The sequence below is a fragment of the Pecten maximus genome, chromosome 18, assembly GCF_902652985.1.
Source record: "Pecten maximus chromosome 18, xPecMax1.1, whole genome shotgun sequence".
Taxonomy (NCBI): domain Eukaryota; kingdom Metazoa; phylum Mollusca; class Bivalvia; order Pectinida; family Pectinidae; genus Pecten; species Pecten maximus.
Genome location: NC_047032.1, coordinates 3026255 through 3051529, shown reverse-complemented (window position 1 = coordinate 3051529; position 25275 = coordinate 3026255). Strand labels below are relative to the sequence as shown.

At 35.6% G+C, this 25275-nt stretch overlaps 2 protein-coding genes across 3 annotated transcripts in view; one reads left to right on the top strand and one right to left on the bottom strand.

The window, feature by feature from the left end:
• Positions 1–6374, bottom strand: part of LOC117316773 (NADPH oxidoreductase A-like) — a 41939-nt gene extending 35565 nt beyond the window's left edge. The window contains exons 1-4 of one of the 2 annotated variants that reach the window (XM_033871544.1): positions 6204–6374; positions 4632–4819; positions 2451–2538; positions 604–748 (exon numbers count right to left, since the gene is read on the bottom strand). In XM_033871544.1, the coding sequence (XP_033727435.1) occupies positions 604–748; positions 2451–2538; positions 4632–4819; positions 6204–6357 (575 nt within the window). In that variant the 5' untranslated portion in view covers positions 6358–6374. Of the gene's footprint in view, positions 1–603; positions 749–2450; positions 2583–4631; positions 4820–6203 lie in introns of both variants that reach the window. The other variant, XM_033871543.1, reaches the window with a different exon arrangement.
• A 1872-nt stretch (positions 6375–8246) lies between these two features.
• Positions 8247–22109, top strand: LOC117316708 (dnaJ homolog subfamily C member 27-like). Its single transcript, XM_033871459.1, has 7 exons — positions 8247–8728; positions 13557–13639; positions 17431–17500; positions 17964–18128; positions 19674–19790; positions 20411–20571; positions 21120–22109. The coding sequence occupies exons 1-7, from the start codon at positions 8648–8650 to the stop codon at positions 21247–21249; spliced, it is 807 nt and encodes a 268-aa protein (XP_033727350.1). The 5' UTR covers positions 8247–8647; the 3' UTR covers positions 21250–22109.
• The last annotated feature ends 3166 nt before the right edge of the window (positions 22110–25275 follow it).

The window sequence follows — 25275 nt, the reverse complement described above, 5'->3', positions numbered from 1 at the left end:
TACCACACCTACCGTGGTATATCATTCATGTACCACACCTACTGTGGTATATATCATACCACACCTACCATGGTATACATCATACCACACCTACCGTGGTACATACCAAACCTACCGTGGTATATATCATACCACACCTACCTTGGTATATATCATACCAAACCTACCGTGGTATATATCATACCACACCTACCTTGGTATATATCATACCACACCTACCGTGGTATATATCATACCAAACCTACCGTGGTATATATCATACCACACCTACCTTGGTATATATCATACCACACCTACCGTGGTATATATCATACCAAACCTACCTTGGTATATATCATACCACACCTACCGTGGTATATATCATACCACACCTACCTTGGTATATATCATACCACACCTATCGTGGTATATATCATACCACACGTACCGTGGTATATATCATACCACACGTACCGTGGTATATATCATACCACACCTACCGTGGTATATATCATACCAAACCTACCGTGGTATATACCACACCTACCGTGGTATACATCATACCACACCTACCGTGGTATACATCATACCACACCTACCGTGGTATATATTATAAACTGTTACCTTGTGTTAATATCATGTCCAGCCTTACAGAAATGCGGATAGTTGGAGTCGCCCAGGGCCAGAACAGAATATCTAAGGTGAGACAACTCCTGGTCACATGACATCAGGTTGTCGTAGAAACCACGTGAATCCGTGGGAGGGACACCTATAATAAATGACTTTTATTAAAAACCAGGTAAAGTACATTAAACAGTTAATGATAAATCGACTACTGTCATGTTGCAGCCTTCGTCAGGCGCGGTTTGAACAGGGGGGGGGGGGGGGGGGGGGGGGGTCCAGTAATCTAGTGGTAATGCGAGCGCCATAGGTTCGAGCTGAATTTTTTTTGGCGAGGGGTCGTGGGGCCAAAATTTCGAAAAATGAAATTATTATTGCAATCTTTCGGGGATAAGATTTTCGAGCTGGGGGGGGGGGGGGGGGGGGGGGGGGGGTTGGCATATGCGTCCTCATCCGAAAAGGGGGGGGGGTCCTGTTAATTATGTGTATATATATATAACAATGGCATAGCTAAGTATATATAAATATTAATAATGCTGGGGGAATAAAGTATTTGAAACTGAAAAAAAAAAAAAATCATTAAGGACTAAAAACGGGAACTTGATGAAAAAGTCAGATGTACACATGTTATAGTAAACTTATTTTTATCTAACCCAGGCAGGGGTCATCACAGCATTCCTTTATGATATACCTTAAAATCTCACAGTATATCAAAGATTTCCCATCAAATTTATCCGATAGCTTTAGGCAAAATTTGGCACAAAGTATGTGAATCATAATTAAAGTTATCAAATCTGATTGTCTTTCTGATGCAGATCGCTCTGAAATCCCAGATGGCCATCATGGTAAATACATTGCCATCTTCCAAATTCAAATATGATGCTAAGAGTACATTCATAACATGATTACACAATTAAAATTTGTAAAGAACACACATTTTTAACTTCTTTCATTAGTTCTATCAATTACGTACTTTAAATTGTTTTAACAGTCAGATGACCATTGGCCTTTTGTGAGGATAATGTGGTTTCTTTTAAATTTAATGTTGCTTTTAAGATTCATATCAAAATAAAATTTGCTTTTATATTAAATTCATTTAAGCATTGATATCGTTTTTTTCAGTTTCATTGGGGTATGAAAAAACAGTTGTTTGCAATCTGCATGAATTTTTTTTCATACCCCTATGAAACTAAAAAATAATTGACATCAATGCTTATAATTGATTTTTGTTTTATGTACAATTGAACTGATCTTATACAGGATTCTTTTTCACAAATCAATACACAATGTCAATGGCCGTATTGTGACGTCACATATTTTGCGCCATTTTCAGATTTTTTTTTTCATAGAGGTATAATTAATTTTTCTTTGTTTTCATGGTAAATACTCAAATGTGATTGGTCGAAAAATTCTTTTCATTCTTCTATGAAAGAAATTCCGAGAATGGCGCGAAAAATGTGACGTCACAATACGACAATTGACGTTGCGTGTTGATTTGAGAAAAAGAATCCCATTTAAAACCAGTAAAATTGTACATAAACATGTTTAAATTAGAAAATCATTTTCAAAATTAATTATAAGCGTTGATGTCATTTTTTTTAGTTTCATCGGGGTATGAAACATACCCCGATGAAACTAAAAAAAATGACATCAATGCTTAAATGAAAAAATTTCTCAACCAATCAGAAAGCCTCATTCTGTGTACAAACACTGGACAATTAATCATATAAAAATGATATGAACTTTGCTTCCAAATTTTTTGTTGGCCTCACCTGGAACAATACTTTGTTACAGAACACCCTAACTTGACCGAGATGAACAAATCTCGGACACAAAGAGAATACACGAACCATCACCGCTTGTAGAAATGACCACAAAACATATCTGTTCCCTGGATAGGTCAACAAACTTATGATGTTTCATGTTGACTAGTCTCGGCTGAAGAGGATCATCATCATCAGGCTGGACTAATGGAGACAATCCTGTTAATTACAAAATAAAAAAAAAATTAGATCACAGGGATCTGACACAGCTAGCTAGGGGACAAGAAATTTTCCCATCACATAGTACATATCACAGGGATTTGGTACAGGGGAAAAGAAATTTCCCATTTCTTATTACAAGTCACAGGGATTTGGTACAGGTGACAGGAAATTTCCCACGCCACTTAACACATTCTGTAATTGAATTCATTTCGGTATTTGATACAGAGGACAGACGATTTCCCACGCCACTTAACACATTCTGTAATTGAATTCATTTTGGTATTTGGTACAGGGGACAGACGATTTCCCACGCCACTTAACACATTCTGTAAATGAATTCATTTTGGTATTTGGTACAGGGAACAGACGATTTCCCACGCCACTAAATAACACATTCTGTAATTGAATTCATTTTGGTATTTGGTACAGGGAACAGACGATTTCCCACGCCACTTAACACATTCTGTAAATGAATTCATTTTGGTTAACTCATATTGAGCACACAAACTGAATTTATACAAATGCAGTGTCAGGATGAATTGCAATGGATGAGATTCCGGAGGAATCTGGCACCTGCCATCAAATGACCTTTATTGGATCTTGATCTGTAAGACCAATCTTTTCTCTACTTATTTTTCGTCCTCTTTAAGATTTAAAATCAAGAGGAACCTACAAGATAGATTTGAGAAAGATCCATAAAGATCTCTCTGAGAAATAGGTTTAACAAACTTCAACTAATTCAAGAGGAATCAAAATGTAGTTCATGAAATAATTTCCATGATGAAAAGCGCAACTAAGGACCATGGAGAACCTACAGGTGAAACTTGAGAAAAATTTATGAAGATCTTTCTGAGAAATAACAATAACAAACTTCAACTTTCAAAATTCAAAATGGCCTCCTGTCAGCTATTCGGTTTTCTTATAAGCCTCAAAATGGGTTATACTCAAATACAGATCAAGGGGAACCTACAAATGAAATGTGAACAAGATTCACCAAGAAATTTCTGAGAAATATTGAAAACAAGAAATGTTAAGAGATGGGCGGGCGTTTGACAAAGAGCGATTTGATTAGCCCACCATTTAATGACGATGTGAGCTAAACACATTATAATGTGGACAATTCAATAAGAGCAATCATAATTTAGAGGATGTTTTCAACACGAAAAGAAGACTACCACTAAAATGCGTCCATTTGAAGTACCGGTAATTAGCATTACAATGTCCAAATGTTGTTAGTAAGAGTCTTAATTACAACATGTATATTATATTATACTGTAAAATAAAAGATTTCTATGCTCAAAAATTAAAAAAAAAAAGTTGAGATTTTCCTCTACCTGCAGTATAAACAAGTTGAGTACCAAGAGATACCCGGACCAGCGGTAGATTTTCCATGGAAATATAAATAGTCAATTAATGTTCCATGGAATTCCATGGAAAATCTACAGCCGGGTATAATCTCTTGGGTACTCCACTTATTTATGCTACAGGTAGAGGAGAATCTAAACTTAATTTAAAAAAAATTTGTGCATGTATCTTTCATTTAAACTGCACGTTTCCTCAACATGCAATGAATATTCTACTAAATGACAACAAGCTATATCAGAAACAATGGAATTTTCCCATGGATTCCATGGACAGTAGTATCTCCTTGGAATTTTCCCATGGATTCCATGGAATATCTACATGGAATTTTGCCATGGAGCATTTAAACTATTTTCCATGGAACTTTTCCATGGATTCCATAGAATATCTCCATGGAATTTTCCATGGAGTATTGAAACCATTTTCCATGGATTCCCTGGAAAATATCCATGGACATTTTTATAACTTCTTTTCATATTTGTTGTTCTAATACTCCATGGATGTTTTCCATGGATTTCTATGGAAAAAATCCATGGAATTCCATGGATTCCATGGAGAATCTACAGCCAGGGACTCTAAGTTTGAATGATTCTGGCAAATATCGACAATACTATTATTGCTAATATAATAATAAATTCATATATTTTTCAAATTGTCCAAACTTCATTGCATATTATACCATGCACATCTTATCATTGAAGGAAAAATTAAAGTTTGGTTAGCATACCTGTCAAACAATTTGGTGGCAACTTCTTCACTGAAGCCATACTCTGTTCCATACAAAATCAGTACTTGTTTCCCTTCCGCATCATACGACCACTTCTGACGATTGTCTGTCAAGTCAACATTCTTCTGCTTCTTACTTACCGTCTCTGAAAACATCACTTTCATTATACACCAGTCCAGGTTTCCTCTGACCCTACCACCAGACTTAGACATTCTGACATTATATAGATGTGTGGTGTTGAAGGTTGTTTATATACACCACGCACGTCTTCCTGTCAAAATATCCGAGTCTGGTGACAGGGTCTATATGGATACAGAATATCGTAACTAATAATAATAAATTTTTCTTCCATTATTCCATTAATTAATCTCATGTTAAATTGAAATTAAACCTGAAATAAACATTCAAATTTAAACAAACCTTACATGCAGCCAACATTTCATCATTTGAAAATTAACAACATATAAGTTAAATGTCTTTACTGTTCCGAGTTTAAAAGTTCAAGTGTAGCAGTTCAAAATAAAAGGTCTGCACTTTAAATAATAATACAGTAGGTACAGTGAGTTTATATTGACAGGATTGTTCAAAATATAAATATTCAAATGCGATTTTCTTTCATTTGAAAATATGAAAAAGCAGATCTCTTCCTCCCCCCTCCCCCCTCCCACCCCAGGAAAGTTAAAAAAGGCTGGCAAATAAAAGAACCTGTCAAAAATGTTTATTAAAAAAAAGAGAATTCATGGGGATATAAATGTCGATCTCTTTCAACTCTAAATAGGAAGGAGTAACGAAAGACACCCTGCCCCACCAGTCCACTTGGTGCCGAGTCTCCATTTAGCGACCTCTTGCTCTCCAATTTTTAAGCAGACAAAAATGTCCTACCACTAGGCTATATAGGAAATTCATGCTAGCCTGGGGTAGTCAGGTGACTTACATGTACATGTACTTTAGACAACAAAGTTAAGCATAGGCAGCATAACTGAAATAGTGATTATGATAGAAGTTATATGACACAACCAATATGATATTTAAGATTGTGACATTTCGATGACTACATTGACGTCACCTTCATCAGACTAATGCCCAATGTGAAGCATACTAGCACTGTCTTATGTAGTGTCTGAGATGGTTAAAGACATCATAGGTAATTATCATATTGATTCTGTCATATACAACTTCTTCTATTACTATTTACTTTACCAACCCGAAGAAAATGTTCCAGAATATGAAATAGTGATATATCTTTTTCGAACCTTCAAATGTTATAGCTGTCAGGATAACAGGATGGTCATCCAAATGTTTGTATATAAAATCATAAGTCTTTGATGTAGATTTATCATTCAGTAGATAAAAAATATTTCAAAATATCAAAGTAGGTCACACATAGCAGTAGCATGCACAGGGGCTTGGCACGATTTTCCAAAAGATGGACATTATTATATAATAATACATATATATATGGACCATCATTTGGAAAATCGTGCCAAGCCCCTGTGGTAGCATGCACCCTCTTGTTGAACAGAAACTACCTTCTTGTATGATGAATGCCTCTATACTGTTGTCCTCAAACTCTGAGCCTGATCCTTTGAGAGTACAGAAGATGTATCCCATAATAATTCCCACCATAGATGTCAGAACCCCTGTCCATATTCCATCCAGTAACCATGGCAACATCATCCACATGCAACTCTCTGTTCGCCCTCATCCTGTTTTTAAAATGAAGATCTTTTTAGCCATAATTCTTCAAACTGGATTTTTTTGTATACAAATAAGACAATTTTGAGTTTACTCTGGCCCCAACACTAGATTGTAGATATTTTGACAGAGAGATGCCTGGTGTGTGATTTATCTTATTCCTTTAAATGTCATTCCCTTCAGGGCCAGAAAATTCAAGGTGGAACATGTTTTGAACCTTTATTAAACACCATTTATAGAAAAAAGAAACTTTGCAGCTAATTTCCTGCATGTTTGCCTCAAATTTGCTGCAAACTATTCTGTTTGCAAGAACTAGTCGCAAGAACTTTGCATGTTTGCCGCTAGCCGCAAACACTTGTAAAATTGCTGCAAACTTGCCGCGAACCATTTCTGTTTGCGACAACTTTGCAGCAATTTGCGGCAAATTTGCAAGAACATAATTTCACTTTGCCAAAATCTTCTAATTTATCAATTTACCAATTCATATATCACACTGAAGATAGATTACTTTATAACTCATACAATAGCAATAGCAATAGCAGTTATCAGTCTTCTTATAAGCGTGTCCGCTTCTTGACCACCTGTTTATATAATTTTACAGTGCGCATGTTTAATTATGTATCAAGTATAGTAGATTCCTCATTAAAAATAAAAAAAATAAAAAATATTGTACAATGTAGTTCTAATTTCCTCAATATGGTCATCAACTTTCATTCACAAAAGACGAATTGGTGTTCAGTTTCATATTTGGACTATTAACAGTTGACACACCATCTGTATCTAGGGTCACTATCTTTATATACATGTATAGACTGTATAGGTGGTAGGTGTTATACAGAATATTGGCGGGTCGTTGTTTAACTAGTACGTGTAGCAGGATGGGTGGAACTTGATCTCCTTGTTAGTCCAGTACTTGTTTTAACAAGAAGCAAAGAAGTGTGGCATTATAGAAAACACTAATATTTTATCAGATTATATTTATTAATTATATTATGTAACTCTATAAGTTCTGTATCTGTAGTAATAGAAGAATTTAAGTCACAGGAAATTGAAAAAAAAAATAAAGGGGGGGGGGGGGGGCGTGGTGGTACAAGTGGTTAATGTGTTAGGTGTCCCAACACTTTATCACTATATACAAATGTAACATGCACATGTAGCGTTCTATCTCTGGAGTTCAAAACCATGCACATCAAGCAGTTGTCTGGTACTGACCGTAGGCCGGTAGTTTTTCTCCAGGTTCTCCGGCTTTCCTCTACCTCCAAAACCTGGCACGTCCTTAAAATGACCCTGGCTGTTAATAAAACGTTAAACAAAATAAACCACAAACATTTCATTTGATAATTTCGTTTATTAAATGTGGATACAAATTCTATGAATGTTAATGAAATCATTTCATTATTGCTGTTTTTCATGACAAAATACATACTTCATGTAAATTCTATGACAATCTAGCATTAGGCTTAAGATATAATATTCATAATTACAATGTACAGCTCTGATGTACACTGTACGTGGTTCAGAGTCCAGTCACCTCTGCCCAGCGAGTCCTGTAATGTTACATGTACATAAATATCTGATATAGGTATTATCTGTAGTTTTCGTTTTAATCATATACATATGAATGTAATATGATATAAATATCGACATAATTATCAATGAATGCTTTAAGACATACCTTTTAGCGAGATTCTTACAAGGCAAACAATACGTAATTCAGAAGTGACACCGGCTACTTAGCCCTACTTTCATTTTACGAAATTCGAAACATATCTAGAGTTATCCATCTTTAGTGAAAAGTCTAGACGACTTCCGATAAGGATATTTTAAACCAATGAGAATGCAGTATTTTCTTCTGTGCCGTACAAAAATACCGTGATGGCGAGTTGCTACAGACGCGTTTTTATACACTGGCGATATGTTATGTTATTTTGAGTGTTTACGCAGGAAATTGAGGAGGATAAATATGGCGTGTATGTACAAAACTATTAATAGAAACGATACATGTTCACATCAGGATAAATAAGGAGTGTGTTCCAACGAATTAACGTTTTTTTTCTTCACTTTCAATGAATCATGAACTGCTTACAGTAGAACTCAACAAAACAGTAATTATCACATAGCCAGCTTAATATTCTACTTACAAACATATCTCATATCAATTTTACTCAGAGCCGTTCAATGTACATTGTATTGTTCAAGTATTTCATGTGAAGTTTAATGTGAGCATTGTGTTGCAAAACAACCCCAAACAACTTTGTCAGACACTGGAAAACGCCAAATGCCTACCGCAATGGATAAAAACAAAAAGCGGTCTCTACGCATCAAAATCATCAGCATGGGGAACGCAGAGGCCGGAAAGGTAAACAGACTGTGACAATGTTTAATATAAATTGTATATGTTGGTTGGGAATAATTTTAATTTGATATATGATTATATTATGATACATGTATGTTGATGAGCGTATGACTGAACCCAGCACCTCTGGATTACAAGTCTTACGCTCAACCGGTCGAGCTAAAAAGAAGAGCTCTCTAGCCAAGCGGTATTATAATTGCGGCAAGTATTTACAATGGTTACCCTCCAGGAAAAAACTTGTCCTCGAGTTTCCATCGGTTACAGTGATGCTTTCGCAGGCAGTATATTGTGCCTAGTGTTTACCAGGGTTTACCAGTGTTTACCGGGCTTACCAGTGTTTACCGGGGTTTACCAGAGTTTACTGGGGTTTACCAGTGTTTACCGGGGTTTACCAGTGGTTTACCAGTGTTTAACAGGGTTTACCAGGGTTTACCAGTGTTAACCAGTGTTTACCGGGGTTTACCAGGGTTTACCAGTGTTTACTAGGGTTTATCAGTGTTTACCAGTGCTTTACCAGTGTTTACCAGTGTTTTTACCAGTGTTTACCAGGGTTTACCAGGGTTTACCAGGGTTTACCAGTGTTTACTAGGGTTTATCAGTGTTTACCAGTGGTTTACCAGTGTTTACCAGTGTTTTTACCAGTGTTTACCAGTGGTTTACCAGTGTTTACCAGGGTTTACCAGTGTTTACCAGGGTTTACCAGTGTTTACCAGTGGTTTACCAGTGGTTTACCAGGGTTTACCAACACATATAGTCACTCCCTCAGACTCCCGAACGAGACTGGCATACCTTGATTCATACAAACACATAGCTGTTACAAAGGACACCTACAGATATTCGTTCCACACACAGTACACAATGGAATCTCCTTCTAACAGCAGCAGTACAATACACAACACTAGGACGTCAAGGCACCCATACCCTATACAGCCATTGAAGCCTTCATCACACACTAAAACATATGGCTGTTTTTACCTTTTATTTATACCCTGCACGAGAAAATTTAAAAAAAGTCATTGTAAATACACCTACCCCCTCCCCCTTCATGTCTGCGATAGGACCCACGAGGGCATAAGCATCAACGATGATGGAGCCCCATAAACTAAAGAAGGGCTACATTTATTATCCCTCTCCAGTAAAGAACTTGTCCTCAAGTTCCAAGGGGAGAAAAAAGCAAAGCTTTCACAAGTATAATTCCTGAGTCCCAACAAGGGCATCAATGTAACAAAGTGCTTGTTTAATTGAATTTGTTTCCGCTAGTGGTGGAGCCCGAGATCTCTAGATTACTTGTTTTATGCTGAACCGATTGAGCTAATAATTTAGATCCTTAGCTTCTAGCCGAGCGGTATATTGTGGCTAGTATTTACCAGGTACTAGTATATATACAAATGTATATACAATTGTATATAAGGGTCTAGTAAGTAATAACGACGTTATGGTCCAATAAAGGTACTGGATCCTAACATAGTGTTGTATAGGGTCTAGTAAGTAATAACGACAGTATAATCCAATATAGGTACTGGATCCTAACATAGTGTTGTATAGGGTCTAGTAAGTAATAACGACAATATACAGACAAGTAAATTGTCAAATTTTCGAGGCAATCTGCCCCTTAATTAGTGACCACTTTCCTAAAGACAATCAACTGCTAATTAAATATCTTCACATGTTGTCAGCAGGCTGAATACCATGTGTAGTTTGACCTATTAAATATCACTGGTATTTAAGGGTATGATAAAGTCTTACTCGGCTATTTGTATAGCTCTGGGAAGTTCTCCTATTCTGAAAATATTCCCTTTCTGAATGTATATGTATATTGATCTATTGATCAATATATAATGTCTTACCTTTAGTTTGGTGATTTTTTTTTGGTGTATATCGTGGTCCTAGTATTAGATCAATATACATGTACTGAGGCCTTTCCATGATATTTTTAACTTTGTGTAGCATTTACCAATGTATAGGTATTCTGATTATTAATTGATTGATATATATATCCATGGTGGGTTGATGGGTATTCCTGTATTAATTAATGGTGGGTAATAATCCCTGTATTAATTTATGATGGGTTGATGGGTATCCCTGTATTAATTAATGGTGGGTTGATGGGTATCCCTGTATTAATTGATGGTGGGTTGATGGGTATCCCTGTATTAATTAATGGTGGGTTGATGGGTATCTCTGTATTAATTGATGGTGGGTTGATGGGTATCCCTGTATTAATTAATGGTGGGTTGATGGGTATCCCTGTATTAATTGATGGTGGGTTGATGGGTATCCCTGTATTAATTGATGGTGGGTTGATGGGTATCCCTGTATTAATTTATGGTGGGTTGATGGGTATCCCTGTATTAATTAATGGTGGGTTAATGGGTATCCCTGAATTAATTAATGGTGGGTTGATGGGTATCCCTGAATTAATTAATGGTGGGTTGATGGGTATCCCTGTATTAATTTATGGTGGGTTGATGGGTATCCCTGTATTAATTGATGGTGGGTTGATGGGTATCCCTGTATTAATTTATGGGGGTTGATGGGTATCCCTGTATTAATTAATGGTGGGTTGATGAGTATCCCTGTATTAATTTATGGTGGGTTGATGGGTATCCCTGTATTAATTGATGGTGGGTTGATGGGTATCCCTGTATTAATTGATGGTGGGTTGATGGGTATCCCTGTATTAATTTATGATGGGTTATGGGTATCCCTGTATTAATTGATGGTGGGTTGATGGGTATCCCTGTATTATTTTATGGTGGGTTGATGGGTATCCCTGAATTAATTTATGGTGGGTTGATGGGTATCCCTGTATTAATTTATGGTGGGTTGATGGGTATCCCTGTATTAATTTATGATGGGTTGATGGGTATCACGGCCGGTATTAATTTATGATGGGTTGATGGGTATCCCTGTATTATTTTATGGTGGGTTGATGGGTATCCCTGTATTAATTAATGGTGGGTTGATGGGTATCCCTGTATTAATTTATGGTGGGTTGATGGGTATCCCTGTATTAATTAATGGTGGGTTGATGGGTATCCCTGTATTAATTTATGGTGGGTTGATGGGTATTCCTGTATTAATTTATGGTGGGTTGATGGGTATCCCTGTATTAATTTATAGTGGGTTGATGGGTATCCCTGTATTAATTTATGATGGGTTGATGGGTATTCCTGTATTAATTAATGGTGGGTTGATGGGTATCCCTGTATTAATTAATGGTGGGTAATAATCCCTGAATTGATTGATGGTGGGTTGATGGATATTCCCGAATTAATTTATGGTGGGTTGATGGGTATCCCTGTATTAATTTATGGTGGGTTGATGGGTATCCCTGTATTAATTTATGGTGGGTTGATGGGTATCCCTGTATTAATTTATGGTGGGTTGATGGGTATCCCTGAATTAATTTATGTTGGGTTGATGGGTATCCCTGTATTAATTCATGATGGGTTGATGGGTATCCCTGTATTAATTTATGGTGAGTTGATGGGTATCCCTGTATTAATTTATCGGGCGGGAGGGGTGGGGGGGGGGTTGATGGGTCTGAAGGGCCTGTTTTAAGCTATGCCATGGCGTGTCGTCCATTTATAATCCGTCTGTTCGTTGTCCTTCAACGTTTGTTTTAAATCACTACTTAAATCAAAAGTCCTAATACGTATTGAACCAAATTTAGTCAAAAAGAGTCATAAAGGAAGGGGAAAAGATTTTGTGTAAATGGTTTCTCTTACCCCCACTCCAGGGTAAGAGGGGCAGGGGCCAATAGGGGAAAAGGGGATTAGTCCTTTAAATCACTATTTGTCATAAAGTACTGAATAGATCAGAACCAAATTTGGTCAGAAACATGCTTTTGGGAAAGGGAACAAATTTGGCATAAATGGTGCCTCTGACTCCCTTCGGCCAGAGGGGCAGGGCCCAATAGTGGAAATAGAAGCAAATCCTTTAAATCGCTACTTGGCATAAAGTACTGAATGGATTTGAACCAAATTTAGTAAGAAACATTCTTAGCTATAGGAGTCAAGGCCGGGAAACAGATTTTGCATAATTGGTGACTGATCCCCCCCAGGGGCCAGAGGGTTGGGGGCCAATAGGAGAAATGGCTTTAAATGGCTACTTGTATTTTTGAAACCATTAAGATTCCCTACCCGTATTGGGCATCAAGTAAGAGACAAACATAATGCTAATGTAAAAAAAAGGCCCTGGGGTCTTTCCACACCCCAAGGGACTTAGTTTCTTTTAACACAATCATGTTATGAAAACATTCTCTGTGGTCTTTTCACACCCCTGTCGTGTCTGGACTTTGTTTTTTGGGTTATATATTTAAAGCAGTTAAGATCCCCACTCCATAACCATATATTAGCATTGTTCGATATCAACAAATAAAGCTGTTAATGAATTGAACATAAATATCATTTTAATGTTCGGTCAAATCCAACCAGGTGAGCAATACAAGCCCTCTGGGCCTCTTGTATAAAGCTGAAAATTAAGTAATTTAATATAACCTCAAGGAAACTGGGTGGCACATTGAAAAATGAATTGTTTGTTTGTTTGTTTATTTTTTTTTGTTTAACGTCCTATTAACAGCCAGGGTCATTTAAGGACGTGCCAGGTTTGGAGGTGGAGGAAAAATGAATTAATTAAATCTTTACAGTACTTTTTACTAATACTAAAATGATATACATGTATTGTACAGACTATATATATCTTTAGAATTATCTTAGCAGATTACGAGTCTATTCTTTTATAATCAATTACATAGCTGGTTTATGTGATTTTAGTATCTATTTACAAAAGAGTTACAAGTAAACATGCATTCTTTGTGTTATTTCAGAGTTGTGTGATAAAACGGTTTTGTGAGAAGCGATTCGTCCACAAATACCTGGCCACAATAGGAATAGACTATGGTGTCACAAGGTAGGTATATATAATACATGGTTAAGTGTAGTGATCGAAAGTTGTACAGTATACTACACATACCTATATTCGTAATTTGTGTTTAAATACAGAGAAACAACAAATGTCTAGCTGTGTAATTGTCATGAATCCTTGAAATCATAGCAGTGTAAATGATGGAACCCTTGGTTTTTGAATGTATAGGCCATGTCAGGTGACACATGGAATCTGCTATCTTCATTTTTCCTGTATGACATGTGACACTCCAACTATTTTTCTAGCAATACATTTGCTAACTGTTCTACTATCCTACATATACCAACTACATTATTTGTTTGAGACATACCATAATTATCAGCTTATTTTCATTTGGTACAATTTCTACAAAAGTCAATTAAATATACAGTTTGCAATTTTCATGATCTTATTATTTTGTTATTTTAAATTAATGTTTCAAAAGATTAAAAAAAAATTACACACCAGAAAATGTAGCTTTATTCTTTATTTCAAAGTACTTCACACACTTCTCTATCAAGTTGTGTCTGAAAGATTAATTTTAAGAAGGAACATCAGTATTATTGTTACTATAATTTATAGGAACATCAGTTTTAGTGTTACTTTACTCTATAGGAACATCAGTATTATTGTTACTTTACTCTATAGGAACATTATTATTATTGTTACTATAATTTATAGGAACATCAGTATTATTGTTACTTTACTCTATAGGAACATCATTATTATTGTTACTTTACTCTATATGAACATCAGTTTTAGTGTTACTTTACTCTATAGAAACATCATTATTATTGTTACTTTAATCTATAGGAACATCAGTTTTAGTGTTACTTTACTCTATAGAAACATCAGTATGATTGTTACTTTAATCTATAGGAACATCAGTATTGGGCTTATTAATTGTTACTTTAATTTTTAGGCACAAATATTTTGTTACTTAAATTTCTAAGAACATCAGTATTATATTGTTACTTTAGTTTTAAGGAACATCAATATCATTGTTACTTTAATTTCTAGAAACAAATGTTTTGTTACTTTAATTCATAGGACCATCAGTATTATTGTTACTTTAATTCATAGGACCATCAGTATTATTGTTACTTTAATCTATAGGAACATCAGTATTGGGCCTATTAATTGTTACTTTAATTTCTAGGAACATCAGTATTATTATTACTTTAATTTCTAGGAACAAATGTTTTGTTACTTTAGTTTCTAGGAACATCAGTATTGGGCCTATTAATTGTTACTTTAATTTTTAGGAACAAATATTTTGTTACTTTAAATTCTACAAAAGGAACATAGTATAATCGTTTCTCAAATTCATAGAAACATCAATATCATTGTTACTTTAGTTTCTAGGAACATCAGCATTGTTATTACTTTAATTTCTAGGAACACCAGTATTATTGTTACTTTGATTTATAGGAACATCATTATTATTATTACTTTAATTTATAGGAACATCAGTATGATTGTTACTTTGATTTATAGGAACATCAGTATAGTTACTTTAATTTCTAGAAACGTAAGTATTTTGTTACTTTAATTTATAGGAACATCAGTTTTATTGTAAATTAACAGTGTTACTTTAATTTCTAGGAACATCAATATTATTGTTACTTTCATTTATAGGATCAGTATTACTGCTGCCGTCAGTTTTGCTCATTACATACTTTCCCCAAGGTTAATATCTTGCATATTGCCTTATTCTGCTAAACTCCTGAGTCATTTATAATTTATAGATAATTATTGTACAGTATCCAAACTTAAGGTTATTGAAAGCTTCAAGTCTTAAACTAGGTTAAAGTATTAACATAATGTGGTACGTTGAGATTCATCAATAATAAATGTCTCAAGGTCTGTTGACTTATAACTGCCTTGGCAACCACATCAATAATGTATTGGGGATGAACACATGACTTTTATTACTTTGTGTGTGTAAAATGACATATTGTGTGACACTGATCACAGGTAGGTTAATATATTAAAGATGAATGTTTCTAGATGACGGTAGTATATACAATAGGGGCCGCGGTGGCCGAGTGGTTACAGTGTCCCGACACTTTATCACTTAGCCCTCCACCTCTGGGTTGCGAGTTTGAAACCTATGTGGGGCAGTTGCCAGGTACTGACCGTTGGTTTTTCTCCGGGTACTCCGGCTTTCCTCCACATTTAAAATCTGGCACGTCCTTAAATGACCCTGGCTGTTAATAGGACGTTAAACAAAAACAAACCAAAGTATATAAATATGTAGTATGCGCCGTGTCAGTTGGAATAAATGTGTTTTTTAGTCGATTGAAGTGTGGTGGGGTGCGGTTTCGCTCGTGATGGAGTTGCCAGCCTTATAATTTCCACAGTACAAATACAATAGTACTACGTCATATCAAATTTTTTTTTAAATTAACATTTTCTATGCAAGCGCCTGTGACACTGATCTCTCTTGAAATTTAACAATTCGTCAAGTTCCTACAGATGTACAATAAACATTTTTTGTAGTATTTACCTATACAGTCTTTCAGACATGCGAATGTTAATTGACTACTAATGTGACAACTAATTCATGACAATCATAATTGGCTTGTAATTATATGAATCATTGTGATAGTTTTAACAGAAATGAAACTTTGAGAATAATCATTTCTGACTTTAACAATATCTTGACATCCATCTATATTATAATAGACAGTACAATATAAGTCCAGCTATGTAGGAACATTCCTTCCATAGCAAATTCGAAGGAAGCTTTTAATGAATTTCGCCTTGTGAAATATATATTAAAAAATGTCTATTATATTAATTGTAAATGATATGTGCATGTTTGGTTTTAGTGATTAGAGCATGGCTGTTCTCCTTTTGTTATTACCGAATTAATGTACAGTGGCTCCGACCTAGATACAACTACTCCAGATCAAATATCGGGTTACACATAAGTTAAATTATCTACCGTATATGTCACAATGAATTGTGCCTTGGTCAGAGCAAGGACTCGCTCATGCATACAGCGATCTATATATAGTCATTATTTTTTTGTGAAATTTAGGTATAAACAAATTGAGTTTAATCAATGCATATATAAATTAAATACTTAATATAAAGTAGCATTTTCAGAGATAACAATAGATGACATCATAGCATTGTTATAACTGACTCTTATGACCATATCAGAACTACAGTGAAACACAATTTATATAATGGAACATTTTACCATAAATAAGTTTCTAACTATTTTTTAGTGAAATTGATAGGAAGGTCACATGATGGTGGTATTATCTTTAAATGACCTTGATGGCAAGGTCACATGGTGGTGGTATTTTCAGAAAGTGACCTTGATGGACACATGATTATGGTGTTTTCAGTAAGTGACCTTGGTAAGAATGTCACATGATGGTGGTGTTTTCAGTAAATGACCTTGGTAAGAATGTCACATGATGGTGGTATTATCTTTAAATGACCTTGATGGCAAGATCACATGATTGTGGTATTTTCAGAAAGTGACCTTGATGGTCACATGATTATGGTGTTTTCAGTAAGTGACCTTGATGGTCACATGATTATGGTGTTTTCAGTAAGTGACCTTGATGGTCACATGATTGTAGTATTTTCAAAAAGTGACCTTGATGACAAGGTCACATGATTGTGGTATTTTCTGTAAGTGACCTTGATCGCAAGGTCACATAACTGTCAGACTTATAGAAGGTACATTTTATGTATGAAGCAACTGTTGTAATACATTAATATTCCTCATAGACAAACTATTCTTACATGACGTGTTCTTTTTTTTCTGTTACCAGGGTAACTGTTAAGGACCGTGATGTCAAAGTCAATATCTTTGACATGGCTGGGCATCCCATATTTTATGAAGTAAGTATCTTCATACTATTGTATTTTTGTCATATTAAGTTTTGAAATGACATACCTGATCTGATTAGCTCTGGTTACTGTTGTTTTTAAGATAAATTATGATAAAATGGTTACACATCCAGGGATCAATCTAGGGATTTTTACCACCGTTTATGGGTAGTTTCCCCTCAGGAGTTTTTCCATTTTCTCCCTCAGACTTCTGTTAAATTCACTGAAATATTGTATTTTCCCTCATTTTTATGGCAATAATAATCCCAAATACTCCAGATTTGCTTTCCTTATTAACCATTTGCTGTTTTTACTTGGAAAATGGGGTTTTAAAGCAAAAAAAACTGAAACTTTGTGATGTTTAAATTTCCCCTTTTCAGAACTGATTTTCCCCTATAGTCCAAAAAGGGTAGTTTCCCCTAAATTCTAGATTAATCCCTGACATCTGATCTACTATCAATCATAAAATCAACAGGTTCGGAACGAGTTCTACAAGGATACACAAGGTGCTATCATCGTGTATGATATCTCGGACAGATCAAGCTTCGAGGCTCTAGACTCATGGGTCCAGGAAATGCAAAATGAAACTGGCAACCAGACAGACGTAGAAAATGTGGTTGTTTGTGTCTGTGGTAACAAGGTAAGTCTTGCAACTAATTAGGTTTCTTAGGACAGAGAATAGAAAGTACAATCAAAGCAGGTTTCTATAGGTATAACATGTCTTAAACAAGAAAGTACGTTTCTAGAGGTATAAAATGTCTTTGATAACAAAGTAGGTTTCTGTACTCACTAGGTATAAAATGTCTTAAACAGCAAAGTAGGTTTCTAGAGGTATGAATTAAATGTCTTTAATAACAAAGTACGTTTCTAGAGGCATGAAATGTCTTAAACAACAAAGAAGGTTTCTGTAGGTATGAAATGTCTTAAACAACAAAGTAGGTTTCTAGAGGTACGAAATGTTTTAAGCAACAAAGTGGGTTTCTGTAGGTATAAAATGTCTCAAACAACAAAGTGGGTTTCTAGAGGTATGAAATGTCTTAAACAACAAAGTGGGTTTCTGTAGGTATGAAATGTCTTAAACAACAAAGTGGGTTTCTGTAGGTACGAAATGTTTTAAACAACACAGTACGTTTCTATAGGTATAAAATGTCTTTGATAACAAAGTAGGTTTCTAGAGGTATAAAATGTCTTAAACAACAAAGTATATTTCTATAGGTATAAAATGTCTTTAACAACAAAGTAGGTTTCTGTAGGTACGAAATGTTTTAAACAACACAGTACGTTTCTATAGGTGTTTGATAACAAAATAGGTTTCTAGATTTTAAAATGTTTTTTTTTAATAACAAACAGGTTTCTAGAGATAGAAAGTGCCGTTACAAATTGAAGCATCCCTAGGGGGACTCGGTGTTATATAATTTATAAATAGACATGCGGCCCCAAAAGGCAGAGTGAAATTAGAGTCTAATATACATGTAGTGTGACAGTGGATAATATCTAATCACAGGAATTTTAATTATAGTGTGTGATTCCCCTTGTTAGAGTATGTGAGGTAAAATCCTGAATGAGGGAATATATTTGATATAAATTGGAATGTTATGGAATGATTGCTGAAATAGCAAGGTAAGCGATTCAGACGAACACAATATTGGGAAGAAACTTAATGTATTCAATGCAAAAATAGAAAAATAAAAAAACGAATAAATGTCTGATTTTTCTACCCCCTTTATGAACAGGGGGGGGGGGGGGGGGGGTATATAGAGGGCATATAGTACTAGTGTTACCCATGTCCGTTGCCTTCCGTCCTGATGCATTATGCATCATCGGAACTAAATAAACACTTGTATAATCTAAAAGAAAAATGTCGCCTCACTCACTATTCAGCTTGTGACTATACACACATAATTTTGGCTTCTTTTCCTCAACTAGTGTACTTGCTTTTCACTAATTAAGACTGTCATTTGAATGTTTTCACTAATTAAGACTGTCAATTGAATGTTTTCACTAATTAAGACTTTCAATTGAATGTTTTCACTAATTAAGACTGTCAATTGAATGTTTTCACTAATTAAGACTGTCAATTGAATGTTTTCACTAATTAAGACTGTCAATTGAATTTTTTCACTAATTAAGACTGTCAATTGAATGTTTTCATTGATTGAGACTGTTGTCGTGTGAATATTTGTAGACAGACAAGAAGCGGTCAGTGGATGAAGTTGAGGGCCGTCTCTGGTCAGAGACAAAAGGTTACTTGTTCTTTGAAACGTCCGCCCAGACAGGGGAAGGTGTGACAGAAATGTTTCAGGTGAATATCTAACTTCTGATGCTGTAACTTCTGATGCTGTGGTTTCAGGCGCGGATCCAGGAATTTGAAATGGGGGGGGGGGGGGGGGGGGGGGGGCAGTAATTTAGTGGTAATGGGAGCGCCATTTGCGAGTCAAATTTTTTGATGGCGAGGTCTGGGGGCCAAATGAAATGATTATAGCAAATTTTGCAATCATTTTTCGGGGATAAAATTTTAGACAAGCGGGGGCACCAGGGGGGGGTGTTGGCATATAAAAAAAAGTTTCTCAAGTTTCAAAAGTTTTCTGACCCCCAGGACCCCCCCTGGATCTGCTAATGGATTTCTGTCTGTGATAACAAGAATATCAAGGCTGTATAAATATCAAATAAAAATGGGGGCCAATACATGTACATCTACCATTTTGATATTATCTTTCTGAAGGAATTTACATACAGAAACCATAATTATCAGTTTAATGTCTCTCCGCTATGTTGAATGATGTTGGTGTAAACCCAAGCTGGGTTAAAACAATAGACGGAAGTTTTGGTTTAAAGCGGAGCTGGTTATTGCTTTACCTTCATCTGTTAAAAAGATACAACCACGCTCCCATTGAAAAAAATAATTTTATTAAACTTTTGCAGGCACTATTTGATGCAGTGGTGGTAGCCGCAGAAAATGGCGGTAAAAAGGCCCCTATACAGACGCAGCTGGGCTACTCGAAGGAACAAGCAGATGCCATACAGAAACTGAAGTCTGCGAAATCAGACTATGAACGCCTGGGCCTGATACCTGGGGCCACAAAGTAAGAATTTCATGGCATTTCTTTAACCATTAGGGAAATATATATGATCTACAGTCAAGAATGGAAACTGATTAAATCTTTTCTCATAATTTTTATGCACATGTAGATTAGTGTTCATCCAGTCATACTTAGTGTAGAAGGTGTTTCTAGGCAAAACTATATGGGTCATCATTTTTTGTCTAGTATACTTGTCCGGTTCTTTCTTCTAGGTGTTGTATATGATAATGGGCTGAATTTTAAAAAATTATTGTCAAAACTTAACTGGATAATATAGCATCATTTTCTTTTCATATACAAGACACAATGTCTTTCTTTTCAGTTGTACCTAGTATTTTACAGCCCGCCCCCCCCCCCCCCCCCCAAAAAAAACAAAAAACAAAACAAAACAAACAAACAAAACACAAAACAAACAAACAAACAAACAACAAGAACAATTATAAAAAAAAAAAACCAAACAAACAAAAAAATAAACAAAAAATAAACAAAAATAAATAAATAAATAAATAAAAAACATTCGTTTATGTTTTTAATTTATTTGACTTTTCCAGGGAGGATGTTAATCGAGCCTACCGGAAGTTGGCAGTCTTACTCCACCCAGACAAGAGTGTGGCGCCGGGAAGTGAAGAGGCTTTCAAACTACTAGTAGCATCGCGCACTGCTCTACTAAAACGCTGCTAACAGGATTTTAGGACATATATATATAGTCATCTTTGTTAAGTTTGTTAAAACAATTATGCTAGCAGTGGATAAGATTTGGAATTACACAGATTATAGTTGAAGGCGACAAAATTGTCAAATTATCTAATTAAAAATATCATCAAATCGTTATCAAATTAGTAGTGAAACCACCTGTATGTTCTCGTATCTAATTTGATATAATTGTTGCCCGGACGAGTTTTACGATCTTATAAAAATCTGTCCATTTCTGTAGTTCAGTAAAGGAGATTTATAAATTCATAAAAGGAAGAAACTTGACAGCTTATTATCATATTTGCACAGAAATCAAACATATCACTAATAGTATTTATTGCTGTCTGATTATTTTTACATTTTTTTTTTTTGCTCAGAACGAAAACTACAAGGTTGTCAAATGATAGTGATCATTTATTATTCAATCAGACCTTGCTTAATTTGAGGTCGAAATTGTGATGTGTAGAATTCCTGATAAGGCCTGGATGGATAGGCCTGATCAGCTGATTTTAGGAGAGTCTACATGGAAAAAAATACACAAATAGCCTTAAATTAAAATTTGATGTAAAATATGTAAAAACACACACAAGAAGTTCGTTGTTCTACTGTTTTACACGTGAGAAAATGTAATAGGATCAAATTTTGAGTGCTTCTTGACGAACGACAGTCGACTGCTACTTGATTTTGTCCAAAGGACATACAGACACTTCCGTTTGTGATGCTCGCGCATAACTCAGTTCCGGTATCAGACATATGGTTTAGTTATCTTTTTTTATCAAGTTGTCTGATATTCTTCCAAAATAAAATAGGCATGCGTACACAGAGACTGAAAACATATCGCCTCGGCGCATGCGCATAGGTGTCAACCATCCCGGATTACGCGGGAAGTGCCCGGAAAATCATTAAAATTTCCCCTACATCCCGATTTGGTACACTTCCCGAATCGGGGTTAAATTTCTCCCGGATTTGAGCAGTCTTCCCTCATAAAACCCCGGAAATCTCAGACACTTCGACCCTAAACTGATTATGTAAACAAAACACCCCCACCACCTGTGTAGCTGCCCTAGCCTGGGGCTTGGTGAGAGAGGGGAGTCGGTCACCGGTCACCATGCATGCGTGCCTGCCGACTGGTGTATACATTATAACCCATGTGGCTTCATTTGGCATGGTCAGTTAATTTTGTGATTACAACTAGGATACATCACTTCAAGAACAAACACTGATACTATCTGTCAACAAGATTTACTCACATGAAAGCCAATAATGCCTTTCTTAATCGTAGCTGTCAGTACCAGCGTTTGTACTGCCGCCATCTTTAATTGGTCAATACTAATATAAAGTCGTAAACTGCCACAAAAATCCGGATTTCAATTTGGGTCAGAAAAAAATAAAAACACTTTTTAAGAAGTTTGTTTTTATTGTCATAATAGAACTACTAGTAAAACAAAAATTAATAAAATTACTGTGTAATTTTTATTTGAGAAAGGAAGGGAGATAATTTGATAAATACATTTAGAAATATTTCAGAACAAAATAATAAAAAAAAATTCAGGAGATAAGTAGTTGCTTTGTATACTGGGTGACTACATCATTAATAATGTAATTCACTAAATACAGTTTTTAAATGGATTAATCATTTTTTTTTCTATTTTTTTTTTAATTATTATTATTCTTTAAAATTAACCATTGTTGTCAAATTTAAATATCAAAATGTATAGCCCGTGGTAATTTACACCTGCGCAAGCCCATGAGGAACATCACCTAAAGTAACAAAAATGTCGCGATTTTTTTCGCGCACTTTCTCCCTCATTTTGGATGTGGAATGAGGGAGATCTCCCTCATTGGAGGTTTCAGAGGTTGACATGTATGCATGCGTGCTTTGTCTGTTGGGGGCGCGCGATTTAACAGAACCAATGAGATCAGAGGTGTGATTTGCAAGCTCTGGCAACCGCAAAATTGAAGAAGAAAAAGTTTTTTCGAAATTCTGATAGAGGTACAAAATGTCACAGGAATATCATTTGTTATCTCTGCTCATTGATCACCAGGAGTTAGGTTAAGCGTCCACGTGATTATTCCATTGGAATCGCGTTAAGATGGAACACATTAATATTGTACCCGTGGTCCGAAAGTGTAGATTTCTTTAATGCGTTTATATCGTTTCCTGTTTTTAAAATGTATTAATTTAAAGAAATAATGATACAATAATTCACGATGTGATACAATATCCATTACGGTCCACGGACGATAACTCCAACGTTGGTTGAAACCACTATAAGTTGCCCATAGTTTTTGTGGAGATTTCAGTAAATATTTTGTATAACATCGGAGTAAATATATGTATGTTGAATGCAGCTTTCTGATTGGTTGAGATTTTCTTTTCATACCTCTATGAAAAGTAATTGGCGCGAAAAACGTGACGTCACCATACGATCATTGAGGTTGCCTATTGATTTGTTGATATAGTACATAAAACGTGTTTTAAATTTGAAATACAGTTTCAGAAGTTAATTATAAGCATTGATGTCAATATTTCTTTAGTTTCATTGGGGTAGAAAGAAAAAGATTTGCAAACTTTTATAAGAATCCGCTACTAAAACAACTGACATCAGTGCTTAAATATATCAATTAAAATGCAACATTGTATGTATTCTCGATTATAATTACCTTTGGGCATATTTCCTTTCTACTCATAAAACTGGAGTTGAATGTAGTCAGAAGTTAACTTACTTATTCGCGCACACCGCAGTCTTCCGTCGGTCCGTATTGGCTTCGATGCACTATTAATCTAATTCTGGATCGATAAAGAAATTCGATAATTTTGCGATATGTATTTATTTTTATCAAACTGTGTACCTTTGGCAAGATTAATATTTTTGTGTGTTAGAGGCCAGTTGTGTTTTATGATGAGCACATGTAATATGAATGAATGTTTTTGTAAGGATTGAGCGTGAGAAACATATATCTAAATTGTGTGCGAGAAGTTGCGCGTGACCACATGTTAGAGCATCATGATCAAGATTGAGATCGTTTGTGTGTTAAAGTGCACGTGGCGTTAAACGAATGCCGAGAGACATAGCAATGGATCTACTTCTATACCATTCAAAACTCTGAGAAAGAAGATCATAATTATTAATTTAATAAATGTAGTGTTTTAATTAATGTCTTTGTTTTGTATGATCTGGGAAGGCCAATCGGGAACCGTCGGTACAAATACATTCTAATGTATTTTCTCGTTCACGGAAAGTGCCGAGGGTTCCCGATTGGGCCAAGACTGAGCACGATGTCACGCCCTGTATCGTCAAGTCACGCCCTGTAACGTCAAATCACGCCCTGTAAGCCAAGTCACGCCCTGTATCGTCAAGTCACGCCCAGTATGTGATGTCACGCCATGTACGTCAAGTCACGCCCTATACGTCAAATCACGCCCTGTAAGCCAAGTCACGCCCTGTATCGTCAAGTCACGCCCAGTATGTGAAGTCACGCCCTGTAACGTCAAGTCACGCCCTGTAACGTCAAGTCACGCCCTGTAACGTCAAGTCACGCCCTGTTAGACTAGACCTTGATGCCTCGGCCAAGATATCCTGGGTGTGTTTTTCGTTGATCCACGACCTCATTTGAACTGGTGCCAGCTGGAATATAATAAACAGCTCGTCAAATTACACAAAGCAATTTCATGTATTAGCCAATTATTACTATCTGCGAATTGAGTATCGTAGTAGACTCGCATTTCCCTTTTAATTAGTTTTCACTAATTAAAGATTAGATTATGCTACACCCGAGGCTTTGTAAGTTGATATAGCTATTCATAGAGAACCATTATACTCTCTGATAAACCGTGAAGACGTTTGCGAGTGTTAAACTGTTATTATAATGACATAGATAAAACGAGGAAGAAACACTCAATAATGGGGATGAGACCACGAAGGCCTTAAGTGTTCTACCTGATCGAGATACTCGTCGTATGAATATATACGTTTAATTTTGATGATTTTGGTTTGATGTATTTTGTTTAAC